Source organism: Electrophorus electricus, chromosome 5 (genome assembly GCF_013358815.1).
Source record: "Electrophorus electricus isolate fEleEle1 chromosome 5, fEleEle1.pri, whole genome shotgun sequence".
Classification (NCBI taxonomy): domain Eukaryota; kingdom Metazoa; phylum Chordata; class Actinopteri; order Gymnotiformes; family Gymnotidae; genus Electrophorus; species Electrophorus electricus.
The window spans coordinates 12,478,779-12,492,889 of NC_049539.1; the positions used below are offsets into that span (position 1 = coordinate 12,478,779).

The window sequence follows — 14,111 nt, forward strand, 5'->3', positions numbered from 1 at the left end:
CGATGTAGTTCTGGTTTTAACTCTTTATAATGTTAACAGTATGCCTGTGTTTATATTTAGGCTTGGGAAAATTTGACACGTATTGTGCATTGTTCGTGCTGTCAAAATGCTATCGTAGAAGTGTCGAATAGCCACTACTGAACCGGAACAATTTAAAGGCGGGGTTCGTTCGTAATAACAGTGAATCCAAAAATTGAAAACTTTTGAAAACCTAAACGAAATAATACGGGAGTCGGGGAACGCCAAGGAAACCTGAGTAAAATGAATCGTTTAGATGTATAACAGGGATCGCAAGCAATTATCTGTACATAGGCTAAAGTTTACTGTATTTGAGAATTTCTTTACAGCTTTGTAGTTGGCTTTTGTCCTACTAGATTTGTGCTGCTACTTTTCACATGTGTACGGTTTTAAACGAAATGTACTTTTGACTTAACTCTTCAGGCTGCCTCCAGTTGCGGTTTAATGTGCGTGGTTACAGACCTGGGTTAATAACTGCTACAAGCGTCATCAGAGTTTTCGATGCTGCCGAAGCTTTGAACAATGAAACGCGCCGCGGACTGGTGTTTATATGATCTCGCTCAATAAACTCTGAGCCAAAGTGGGGGGGGGGGGGGGGGGGGGGGGGGTTGCCTACTGGACGTAGCTACAAGGTTATTATATAAAAACAACAACAACAACAAACTCCCTGACGAGTTGTTTTGGAAACAGGATGATGTCCAGTGGCAAATATGCGATATTTTAATTTGTGGTTGGGTGTTTAGACCTGTCTTAGCAATTAAAATAGTCTAAAATAGCACTGTGAAGCATGAACCTGTGTAGGGAGTCACAGAGCAGATGTTTGCTGTATACCATTGTTATGGTTGAACTATGATAGCAGAGGAGAGTCCAACGAAGGGGAGTGTGGATAGGAGAAGTCTTTGACAAGAATGCATGTCCACATTTTAATGCATTCAGAGAGAAGTTATTGTGCACAATGACTGTGCATTTCTCATGACTCACAGGTAAGCAAACAGTGCTATATTCAGTATGATGTGAGTGGATTTTTCCCACATGCAGTGACAAATAAAAGGCGCAAATATTTTTCAGACAAAGCTGTTGGGTCCTGTCTTGTCCCACAAAAATATCTTCTCATCTTTGTGGGAGTTGTTTGTTTTCTCCACAGTGGGCCAACAAACCGTTTATCATCTGGTTCTCTTTGACAACAGGAGGGAAGCAGCAGTTAGAAACTGTCAATATGCATTAACACTTGAGCTACAGTTCAGTAGGATTTCCCATGCTACCATGACCGGATGTTTTCATTTCATTATTTTGCAAATGTCAATCAGGACAATCACACGACAATTGCATAACTCGCATCAGTGCTCCCAGATAGTTAATGGGATAATTGTAAGGAAGATATGAAAGAAGGGCAGATTTAACACGGCTTACTTGGCCAATCTGAGTTCTAGCATAGGAGATCCCCGTTGCCGAGCCAGTGCTAATGGTGCTTCCTGCTGCCAGGCTCCAGTGCATGCCACACTGTAGTGTGCAGCATTCTTTTTCCCAGTGTACTTACTAGTACACAGGTCAGTACCTTCAGAAGGAGGGACTCATGAGAGACCCATAGACTGTCCAGGGATGCTTGTTAAGGGATGCCTGTAAAATGGAAAGGCATTCCAGGCTATTCTCCAACATTACTGCCAGGGAGGGTGCAAAGAAATGAGAGCTTCTGCCCCTTTCCTCTCATTGGCTAAAGTTTTCCTCATTTCCTGTGAAAAAAAAAAAAAAGAATAGGTCAAGTTCTAACCAGCATGTTGGTTTGCAGGTCAGCAGCATAAGCAACCAAATGCTGGTAGCTATGTATGTTGCACATTTAGTAAATAACACTCAACAGCAAAGAAAGGGAGAGAGACTGGCTGGGCGCTGTGTCTGGGCCCTCACAAGATTATCCCAGTTGGAGTTGCTGTATCCATTCCACTTAGGAAGCAGGTCCTAGTTTTATATGTAGAACCAGTTCATAGGTATTTTTGTTTTGGTTTAATTATTCCTTCAAACCTAACAAAGACGTTTTCAGCAACTGGGTTTTTTTTTTTGTTTGTTTTTTTGCCCAGCTTAATGTCTGTGTCCAGGCCTGCAGCTCACTTTCCTCAGAGCAGCTGCAAACTTTAAGACCTTTTTGTGTACTTCAACTTCATTTCAGACTGAATTTTAATTTTGGAAATTAAAGGATCACTCAGTTACTCCAGAACTGAACTAGGAGCCAGGACCCATCTCATTGGGGAAAATCATTTTCAAATATAAACAGGTCTCTGAGCAAGAGTGGGAGAGGCTCAGGCAGCCTAAACATTAACTTCCAACGATCTGCTCAGCACATTTGCAAGTGTAACAGTAAATGGAAAAAGTCTTGAGTTCAATTCATTTTGGCTTTAAAATATGCACATACATCAGGTTTCCCAGAGTTTAGACAGCATGTGTCTCGTCACAGAAACATTTGATTAGAGTAAATGTAATGAAACGGGGTTAAAACTTGGAGATCAGGCTACACACACCCTTTAGTACAATACTGATAACAGTACAAGAGGAGTTTATCAAGGGAAATATTGGTAAAATATATTGTACTCAAACATGAATACCTTGGTGTGTAGGTTAATTTCAGTGTCAACAATAACTTTAGAAGGACAAAGTGTTCACTCCTCAAATGTTAGAACATGTCCACATCACATTTTAATACAATAAATGTACATCTGTGAAATGCATGCTTTAGAAAGAATTTGGTCTTTTTAATGATATTAACAGAACACACTTACCACTGTGAGTGTACAGGCACACTCAGTGTTAGCTAGAAGGAGCAATAGTGGATATCTGTAAGCAGCCAAACTAGTTAGATTCTCAGTTATGAAAAAATTAGAATTTACCTGACAAAGGGATAGATGATGGTGCACCTTATATTGTAGATTTATGTGACAACATGGACTATTGTCTTTGAATGGGACAAAAGCTGGAAAATCAAACGAACCTCTGCATAAATAAGCCAAGTCATCATACTATTCAAATAGCTATGCTAGTTACTTGGAGCTTGCTAGTAGCTAACATTACCAATGCTAGCTAGCGACTTGCTTTAGATCTTGACAACAGCAAAAGGAAAGTTGTTAGCTCACTATGAAACTTGAAGGTGATCTGGCTTCAACTGACAAAAATGGATAAAATCACACAGCATTGCTAGCTGTTTACTAGTTGCAATTGGGGTTGTGATGCCAATAAAGGCAAGACGGATGAACAGGGTGAAACGAGTGATGTGTGATTGGCCGAGATGCTGAGCTTGCAAAGCAATCAGTCACCAGAAACAAGAACTGGTAGAACCTCAGCTGGAGGTCCACAAGCTTCAAGCCAGCATGGATCGACTGATCAACTTTGTAGAAGCTCTCTCTGTGCACCCCACAACTGGCCCTGGTACCCCTCTTCTTCTGATTTCCATTCATGCCACATCACTACCCAAAAGGTATATCATGGTGATCCTAAAAGGTGCAAGGGCTTCTTCTACAGTGCAAGCGGGACTTTGCTTATGAGCTACTTATGCCCAACAATGCATTTCATCATTACAGCCTATGGTTGAGCTCTGCTGTAACACACCAGCGGACTATGTCTTGGAGTTCTGCACCCTGGCGTATGCCAATTCCTACAATGAAGATGCTCTCATCTGTGTGTTCGTGAATGGACTGCGAGGACACCTCTAGACTGAACTAACCTGATAGGAGGAGACAATATCGTAGGCAACCTGATCCTCTAAGACTATCTCCTGTAGGAGAAATACTTCTTCCTTCAGGGCCAGTCCCCTCCATGAACCTTGATTGCACCATTGCAGGAGAGCCTGCCCTTGGCCCGACGCATGCAGTTGGGCAGTGCTCATCTTTTGGCAGAGAAGAAGAGGAGATGCTCACAATTGTGCCAGCACCTGTACTGTGGAAGTGTGGATCACATAAGCTCAACCTGCCATCTGCCCCTCCTTGTGATCCCAAAAACCTTAGCCCTAAGGTGAGCAGAATTCCCTTCTCTGACCATTTATCTTGTCTTCTCATAAATATTGCTCCATGTCTGTTCCATACACACAACCCACTCATCTCCTGGCCTGACAGCCATATATACCAAAGGTTCCCCTTCTGTCAAACCCACTGCCTCAAGTCCATAGCTCTGCCAATCCACAACCACAGAAAGCCTGGACATCCACTCCAACCTCCCTATTCTGGCTCCATACCAAGACCTGGTTGATGTCTTCTGCCCAACCCAACTCCCACCACATAGGAGCACTGACTGCTGTTAAGTTGGTGGAAACTTCCTGTCCACCATCGTGTTGGGTATATTCTCTCTCCCAAAAGGTGAATAGTGTCATAGGACATCCAGGAGGCGCAAACCTAGATCCTCCCTTCCATGTCCTTGGCCTCAGCCAGTGTCTTCTTCATATTGAAGAAAGAAAGAGTCTTGAGCCCATGCATAGACTACCAGGGCTTAAATGCCCTTTGGGTGAAGTACCCCATATCCCTTGCCTTTAGTTCCATCCATCCTAGAATAGCTCAGTGGTGCTAGGTACTTCAACCAAGCTAGATTGCGCAACACCTTCCTTAACTTGTTGTGGGTTAAGGAAGGCGTCAATTGGAAGACCGCATTTAGTACAGCTTCCGGCCATTATAAGTACTTGTTTTGCCATATGTACTAGCAGCGGCACCTTCCATATTCCAGGCATTGAATAATGAGTCCTTCAGGAATCCTTCAGTTTATTAATAAGTCCTTCAGGATTTTACTTACACAGATGACATTCTACTCTCCTTTCCCGCACCAGCATATCCATAATGGAAATCAGGTTCCCCACACTCTCCTTCACAATAACTTGTACAATATCTTGTAATGTAACCAAGGTTAGTTTCCTTTAAATGATCAGTGAGGCCTGCATACAGATAAAGACTAGTAAGGTAGACGCAACACTCAATGACCCAAACCTCAGATGCACTGTGACCTACAGTGCTTCCTAGAGTTCACACATTTCTGTGGGCGATTCATTCAGGCTCCACGGCTTAGCCACTTGCCAACCTCTTGTAGGGCAAACAGAATCGGCTTGTGTGGACACTTGCAGTGGAGAGCACATTCACAGCACTTCAAACAGTCTTCAGTGTCTCAGTCTCTCAAGACCATTCATAATAAAGGTGGATGCCTCTGACAAAGAAGTTGGAATGGGGCTGTTCATACTGTGGTGAACCCAGTAATAAAGTTGGTGACATTCTTCCCCAGCTGATAGGGACTATGGAGTGGTTGACAGAGCTGCTGGTGATCAAGCTAGTGTTTGAGGAGTGGAGTCAGTGGCTGGAGGGCACCCAGCATACATTTGTCAATCGCTGACCATAAAAACCTCTAGTACCACTAGACCACCAAAAGATTGAACTCCCAGCGGGCCAGGTAATCCATTCTCTTCTCTGTTTCACTTCACCATTAACTACCAACCTGCCTCCAAAAATGCTAAGATAGACACCCGCTCACACCCGTGTAACCTGATGCCGGACCCACCTGCCAGGAACCCATCTTGCTTTGCTCCTGCTTCCTTGGTGCCATTAAGTTGGGCTTGGACAGCACCATAGCCTAGGCCAACCTTTATCCACTCTGTCCCAGCAACCTTCTGTATGTGCCACTACAGTTCTGCCCCCCCCCCCCCCCCCCTTTGATGAACTGGGCAAATACCTCACTGGGGACAGGTAACCCAGGATCCACACACACGAGATAGCTCATCCCAGCCTGCTACTGGTGTCCCTCCATGCAACGGGATGTGGTTAAGCATGTCATGTTGTGCACAGTTTGTACCCAGAGCAAGACCCCCTATACCCTGGAGTCCGTCCAGACACATGGAGTTCCTACCTGCCCAGGGCAGAATACATTCAGAAGTCCCTGCACCATACACAATAAGCTCAGTTTATACAGTGCCTTCCACAAACCCAAGCACGTTTTATATTGGGAATACATCTACTGGGCTCAGCCCGTTCAAGTGCGTTCTGAGTTTCCAGTCCTGTTGTACTCCTCGGCTCCTATCCTCCTATCACCTTCCTATCCTCCAGACATCCCACCATCCAGTCCTGGTACTAGAAGTGCCAAAGAGCATGGGAAGGGACATGTCGTTTCCAGGTGGCTGTCTCCGTCTTCAAGACGAAAGCAGACAGATGTCAGGGGGTGACCACTGTCTATCAGCTGGAAGATCAAGTGTGTATGGCCACAAAGGATGGCAGAACGGAAGCAAGCTTCACTCCAGGTTTGTCACCCATACACCATCCAATGGCATTATTGAGGTCACCTACCAGGTCAACCTGTCTGTGGGTAGCTGGGTGTTCTCTTCCTTTTATGTGTCTTCCCTGAAGCCTGTCATCACAGGGCCCACTGGATTTTGCCAGCTTGCCCTCCAGTCCTCTGCCACCATGGGATGTAGGAGGCAAACCTGTCTACAGTCACTGCTCTGTTGGACTGGAGGCAGGATACAGTATCTGGTGAACTGGGAGGGGTATGTGCCTGTAGAGAGAAGTTGGGTACTGGCCAGTCAGATCCTGGACTTCATTTTTGTTAATACTACCCTCTGACCTGCACTTGCACTTCGCTCTTTTGTTACAAAGATGGCCCACAGACATTCCACAGCCTGGAATGCTACATTTCTGTACATAGTCTGCTGTTTTCATTCTTGTTGCTCCATTGCCACAGTACCTGCAGAACTGTTGAAGTTTCGGCTGCACAGGTCCATGTTGATATTGGCTGGGCTACAACGTGGGTTGTTGTATGTAAATTACAAAGATAATGCCAAAGTCTGCTGCACTGAACAAATATTCAAGCCTAGGATAAACTTAAGTCACTTTATGTCCAGACTTAATGCTAAACAGCAGTACTTCTGTTTCATAAGAATTTAGAAACATTTTTAAATCTCTTTTGATGAAGGTGCGTCTGGCCGTGTGTGTGTGTGTGTGTGTGTGTGTGTGTGTGTGTGTGTGTGTGTGTGTGTGTGTGTGTGTGTGTGTGTGTGTGTCATAATGGCCCCAACCTCCTCGACTCCTCACCCCAAGTCTGTGTAGCATCTCAGTGATGTTTGTGTGTGTGTGACTTTCTCCCTTAGGTCACCACACCCCCTATTAGCCCATCATCTGTTTCTCCTCTCCCTTGGTTCACTCCTCGTTACCTTATGGATTGAAAGCCTGTGTTTCTTCCTGTGTTTATCTGTGTTTGACCAAGTGTCAGTGCCTATGCTGCTGGATCTACCGTTTAACTGTTGCATGTTTGTTCATTAAACATATATTCTTCATGTTTGTTTTATGTATAATTGTTTGTTTCATGGAGACTCACCTTGGCATCCAGCCTCCCTTACATCATTACACACACACAAACACGCACACACACACACATATATATACATACATACACACACTATATATATATATATATATATATATATATATATATATATATATATATATATATATATATATAAATAAAACTGTATTTGTACGGGTGAAAGCCAGAATTAGGTTAGTGAATTATATGGCTATATGAGCTGTGTATAGAGGGAGAAAAATAATGTATTGTTGGTTAACTAAAAACATGATCTGGAGGATAACCAAAATGCAATTTAATTTTGTGTGGCTATAATAGTTATACTTTGCAAGCTGATTTTTAGGTTTAACTCACTTATCTTGCTGTTTACAACCTCACGTTTACATTAGCTGGGAGGACCACCAGAGGTAGCTGCTTATTTACACTCAAGTTGTTGTTGAATGAAAGTACAACTATTACCTTACACATGTAGCATTAGCTAATTGATTGAAAACGTTCAGTGAGCCTGACTAGACTAGCTGCATCTGGTTTTCACTCCGTGCCTATCTCTTCCACATAGGTTATTACAATGGTGTGTGGAGATGAACTGCTGTATTGGCTGAGCATCAGGAATGCCATGCATGAGCAGGGCTGTGAAGTAACAAATTACAAATACTATTATTACACCCTAAGGGTAAAACGTTCTGTTGTTTCTGGCTGACATAAAAAGGAACTTTAATGCATGAGTTACCTTTGTAAGTAACAAATGCGTTGATCTACCTTTTTAACTTATTAAACTTGTTAAATTTTTAACTTATTAGAGGAATTGTTCACAAAAAAAAACAAAAAAAAAACCTCACTACCCTGAGTGCTTTTGAAGGAACTATTCTTTTACCCTTAGGTAGTTTTTAGGATGGGTACCTTACTAACAGTACATGTTTTTGGGGAAGTAACAGTACTTTTAATTGCGTATGCTTTTACAATACTCTTTACACGCATGTGTATGAATGTGTATGCTGTGTGTGCTTGAGAGACAGCCTCATTTCGGTTTGTACTTGAGTGGTCCCTGCTTATCTAGGGTTTGGCGGTGGCACTCATGTTGCCTCTTGTCCATCACACTGCTTAAGTTTCGAATGGGGAGTGAGGTGGAACATGGCCGGTCATAACGACCGGGTGTTGTTGTTTTTTTTTGTTGTTACTCTGATGGCTTCTGAAAACACAGTGGAGAAATCATGCTGAGCAAAAGTCGACAAGTGATCATTTCCCTTACAGGTGATGTAATGAAACATTTGGTGTTCTGCTCTGTCCTACACAATCGTGCGGACTCCCCTGACTGACTAGTGGCACCATACAAGAGAGGAGTAGAGTGGGAGTACAGTAGGAGTAGAAGAAAAGTATTGCGTGCATAGAGGAGGAGTACAGTGAAAGTAGAGTAGGAGTAGTTAGTCACTCCTTGACTATTTTTTTAATTCATGCAACGTCAGGAGTGGTGTAACGCACTCAGAAGACAGCACTGTTCACCCCTTTCTGATGCATGAGCTCACAGACACTCATAATTGGCCAGTGTCATTGTAAGTGGCCGGGGCGGGAGAAGTTATGCTCTCCTTACCTGAGAACAGGTAACACGGCTAATTTTGCTCTCTCGTAGCATAACTGGGGATCAGTCTCGCAATCTACAGATGGGGCAAACGCTTTTCTGTTGCACCTCTGTCTAAAACATCCTGTTTCTCTGGAAACCTTGTGGACCTCACTATTTTGAATATCTCTACATCTCTTACTGCAGTACACTGGAGTTACTCAACTGAAATCTTTGGATAAGCAAATTTATTAGACTGACAGCACCACTGTATTGTTAAAACCAAATTTGTTGTTTGAAGTTGTTTTTGTTGCAAAAATACAGATGTACTTCAACAAATATGCAATATTACCATCATTTGTTATTCATGAAGCAAAGGTAGCAATGCTGTCTCTTGTCTGTCCTTCTCATCAAAGTGGGATATGTCTGTACAGTTTCTGCTGCTGGTGTTCTGTTTGTATTGTTCTGTTTGTATCGTTCTGTTTTCTGGTGTTCTGTTTGTGTCCTGTGATGTAGCTGTTGAACACACTGGAAGTGATTCCAGTGTTGTTTGAATTGTTGTTGTTTTTTTTTTTCTACACTGCTGTCATTGTTGTTCTTATAATACTTATTAATCCAAAACAATAACAAATATACCCAAACGTGTTTAAAACACATTTACTTATACATATTTTTAAATATTCATCTTTCTATTTTAGCTGTGACTATTCTGACTTACTCTAGACAGGCTGATTGTTATGTTGAATGGTCAGCCTAATCCTCTCCAACCATCTCTCACTGTTGTGTCTTTCTCTGTCTCTCCGTGTTGTGTGTGGAAAGCCGTTTGTGTGTTTCATACCTGCTTCCACTGACCTTGTTACTGTCTCTCTAGATAGTGAAATATTTTCCAGTCCTGCCCTGTCCAGTCCTGGGTGGGCCGAAGAGAGATACAACAGTTTAGAGAAAACCGAACAGAGATATGTTTAGGCTCATAGGGGAGGTGTGTACGTTTGTGTTAAAGCTGCGAAGTATGGGCACGGCCACTCCGTCTTTAGAATCAGATTGCTTGGATTTGCCTGTGTTCATTCAGCTTCTTTTTTTGTTGTTGTTTTGACCTTGTAACCCAGCTTTGCCGTGCCGTGTGGATTTTCAGATACCAAATGAACAAACTGCTTAGAAGAATTTAATATTATGGAGCACAAAGATCACGCGCTACTAGAATAATAGAACCTGTGGCTCCAAAACGGCTTCACCGATAAAGGGACTCATGTTGGTAACCAAACAGTGAATTCTAAAATGTTTCAAATCATCTTTGTTCACATACAACCAAATCCCCTGGGGCCACCATTAGGTTCTGCACCATTGCAAGTGTAAAGAACTGCAGCACAGAACCGGTGGGCTGGGAGAGTGTCGGTTTCTCCATTTCTGACTGGTGTGGTGAAAAGCACAAGCGCAGGGCAACAATGATGGCGAATGTGTCAGACAGAATTCATTTCTGCGGTTCTTCTGGAGAGCCATAAGCTCCTGAGCTCAGCTGGCACATTTGAAGAAAAGTCCGTCATCTGTCAGGTTGTTCTTTTATTTTCCGATTAGCGCCGTCTGCAACCAGGGATCAATGACGTCAGTGCACCAGGCAAACTGACTAATCACATTTATTGCGTTCTCTTGTAATGTCTCACGGGAATCTGTTAAGCCGTTTATGTCTATATCAATTTTATAATACATGTTTTATGTTTATTGGAGCTTGTACATTCTGGATACATTCCAATTTTAAGTACTAGAAATACAACTACCAAAGACCTTTATAGTAGGAGGTTTAAAGTTTACTCTTGATAAAGTTTTGCACACAGCACACAGCTGGAGCACAAACCACAAAAATACATCATCTAAGGTGTGATTCTTAACCACAGAAGTGTCTGGGGGGCTTCATCACGCATCCTCTATGCTGCAATTAGTGATCATGTGACTTGGTGAATTTGCCTGACTGAGTACATGAGGGACCAAAGCAGTCTAGTAGAAGGCAGTATTTTCTGACACATTGCAAACATTTATTGGCCTGGAAACTATCTTGGGAAATTAGATGCCAGGCTGAGAAAATTATCTCTTACAAACCTGTACAAAAATGATATTTTAGGCAGTGTGTTTGTGAATTAACTGAAAAAAAACAGAATTTTTGTGTCCATACTGAAAAAGTTCCTATTGCTTACTTTGATGTGGAAAAACGAATATATTTCACTTCATCGGAATGTGTTGAAATGTGCCATCAAACACACTAGGAATGTGTGTGTCTGGGACGATGTGCCGCAGTGAGTGTGTGTTGCATCCTTTTGTTGCAAGCTGCATGCAGATATACGAGGCATGTCATGAGCTGTGTGCTGAAAGGGACGAGCCTGCTGTGCTCCCTGTCCTGGTAGGCACATTCCAGTGAGGAGGATGACATCCCCGTGGTGTGCCCTTGGAAACAAACTCAGTGCTCTGGCTCTGCATGACCTTCCCAAGCACACACACACGCCACGGGCTGAGCTGCTGTGTGTAGTGCGTTTCCCGGACTACACCACACACACGTTCAACGTCAGCGTGAGTACAAATGTCTAACTGCACTGTGTGCAGGTTCTGTCTGAGGGAGGAGTGCGTGTGTTCAGGCTTGTGTACATGTGTGCATGTGTGTTTTGATTTAAAGAATGAGACAAATAAGTGGATGTGGGCAGCACCTATGGGAGAAGGAGACCGAGACCGAGGGTGGAGATTTAATGCAGTCCTCTTGTATTCTGCTCTGATTGTCTAAAACAGACACATACAGGGAATTCTACAGGGAATGTTGAATATATTAAACTTGAACTACTTTTTTCATGGATAGTATGATTTAGACAAGTTACTAATTTGTTTATAAATTCATCAGACTATTTTCTAGACTAAAATGTGTGCACATCTCACACACACACACTTGTCATATGTTATTTCTCTTTACAGAGGAATGACACTGGGCAGTTACTGTTTGACCTGGTTTGCGAACGTCTGGCCATCAAAGAGAAACACTATTTCAGCCTTCAGATCAGTGAAGATGCCACTAGTTCACCTGTAAGTGTGTTTGTGTACTCAACTGTTCTAGTCCAAACTGGGAACTGCTTGCATTTTGAGACTTTTAGCATTGTGGTGCTGAGTAATTGTACTGGTATTACTGATGTCCTGCTGATTTGTGGTCACACTGAACATTTTTCATTTCAGAGGTGGCTGGATCCCAACAAACCTTTCAAAAAGCAGGCCAAAGGTGAGAACTGTGCAAACCCAAAGAAATGTACACGTTCACAATATTGAATATGTGGACTTATGACCACATTATTTTGAAATTATAGATTTTAATGCAGTGATTTTCAGTCCGTGTCATACTGCTGGTTCTGAATAGAGTATGCAGAATGCTGGCAAAAATAAACCATTCAGATCAGACAGCATGAATGCAGTCATAGATCATAATGATCAAAGTTTTCATGCCTTTTCTTTTTTATTTTTATTGATTAATATTTTTTATTGATGCCTAAATCACAGTTTACAATTATTCAAAATCACACTTACACACTCATAAAACATGAACACCCCTACCCCCACCCCTGAGGTATATAGAAAGATCTGATATACTTTATTGTGAGGATATAGAAAAATGTGATATACTTCAGGATGAAGCAAAAATTGCACAGAACATGTTTTTTTTTTCTAGTACTTCTTGTAAACAATAAATTGGCAAACATGCATGTATTGTGTGTTTTGGTAAATGTAGTAGGATGTAACTCGCAGAATAATGCCTGTAATGCCTGTAAATGTCATACATGTAGCATCAATATTTGACACGTAAAGTACTTTGTTCTTACTTTTTTAAAACCACTCATTTTGAGGCCACACCCATTTTCAGTTAAGATACAAATCTGAGATGGTCAGCAAGGAGGCCTTTTCTAATCTGGCTGAAACGTTACCAGAGTGAGAAACCCGGTAACAGAACTCTCGGCTTCTCTGCCAGTGTGGTGAGGGCTCATGTTCGTTCCGATGAGCACTGATAACACAATAAACCATGTACTCACTCAATGATGATGTCAGATAAGCCAAACAGAAACAACACGCATGCAGAAACTACATGGGTGCAGAACACACTCAGAAGGAATGTGAGCTTGCCCATGCATGAGCTCGAGGCATTCCTGCAGCCTAGCTCGTGATTTGCTGTGTTGTAGTGCTAATAAATAACTCTCTAGTGTCCAATAGTAACTCTGCAGTCTATGACAATAAGTCTCCAGTTGATGACAATGACTCTTTAGTCTACAATAGTAAATTTCCAGACTGAGAGTGACTCTCCAGACTGTCCAGTCTAAAACGGTCCCTTTCCAGAAACAGAGTGGGCATTGCTTGCAGATACAGAAACTCTACATCCTCCAAACACAAATATAGATTACTTTTTTTTTTTTTGATTAAAGATATTACAATTTTTAAATACATTTAGATGTACCAAAGCTTACAAAAAAGGACTATTAAGGTTATTAATTGCTAATTCATTAGTAGGGAGAGTTAACACATAGTGTTTGTTGTGGTAGGGCAGTGGTAGCTTAATGGTTAAGGTACTTGACATGTAAGTGGAAGGTTCAAGCCCCACTGTTGGTCCCCTGAGCAAGATCCTTAATTGCTCAAGTTTTACTGAGTCATAAGTAAGTCACTTTGGATAAAAGTGTCAGGTAAATGTTATTAGAACAGTAAAGGATTTTCTTTACTTACTAAAAGTCAGCATTGCCCTATTGTTTGACCTGAGATTGTTTTAATTACTAAATTGTTTTACACAGCAGGACAATTTGGTTCAGCTTGTAATCAGTCTAACTTGCTGTGAATGTATACTATACATTTCCCTTCAACTGTCTTATGAACTGCACTAGCCAAAGGTGTTTATAGTGTGTGTTTAGTAAATTACGGTTAGAGACAACTAATTTATGTGGGAGGTACATTCTCATCATCTCTTTCTTTCTCTTCCTCTCCTGCTTGCTTCCTCTCTTTCTCTTCCTCTCTCTCTCTCTCTCTTCCTCTCCTGTTCTTTCTTTCTTCCTCTTCTCTCTCTCCCTCTCTCCCTCTCCCCCTGTCTCAGGTACAGCTCCATTCTATTTAATATTCAGAGTGCGATTCTTCATCTCTGACCCAAACTCTCTTCAGCATGAACAGACCAGGTTTGTGTGTGTGTGTGTGTGTGTGTGTGTGTGTGTGTGTGTGTGTGTGTGTGTGTGTG

The 14,111-nt window shown here is 42.2% G+C and overlaps 1 protein-coding gene across 2 annotated transcripts in view; it reads left to right on the forward strand.

The window, feature by feature from the left end:
• The window catches only part of ptpn3 (protein tyrosine phosphatase non-receptor type 3), a 30,798-nt gene that overhangs the window by 679 nt on the left and 16,008 nt on the right, over positions 1-14,111 (forward strand). Inside the window, exons 1-6 of one of the 2 annotated variants that reach the window (XM_027001156.2) lie at positions 3,882-4,011; positions 6,075-6,265; positions 11,275-11,437; positions 11,831-11,938; positions 12,086-12,128; positions 13,974-14,052. In XM_027001156.2, the coding sequence (XP_026856957.2) occupies positions 3,910-4,011; positions 6,075-6,265; positions 11,275-11,437; positions 11,831-11,938; positions 12,086-12,128; positions 13,974-14,052 (686 nt within the window). In that variant the 5' untranslated portion in view covers positions 3,882-3,909. Of the gene's footprint in view, positions 1-3,881; positions 4,012-6,074; positions 6,266-11,274; positions 11,438-11,830; positions 11,939-12,085; positions 12,129-13,973; positions 14,053-14,111 lie in introns of those variants that run through there. The other variant, XM_027001157.2, reaches the window with a different exon arrangement.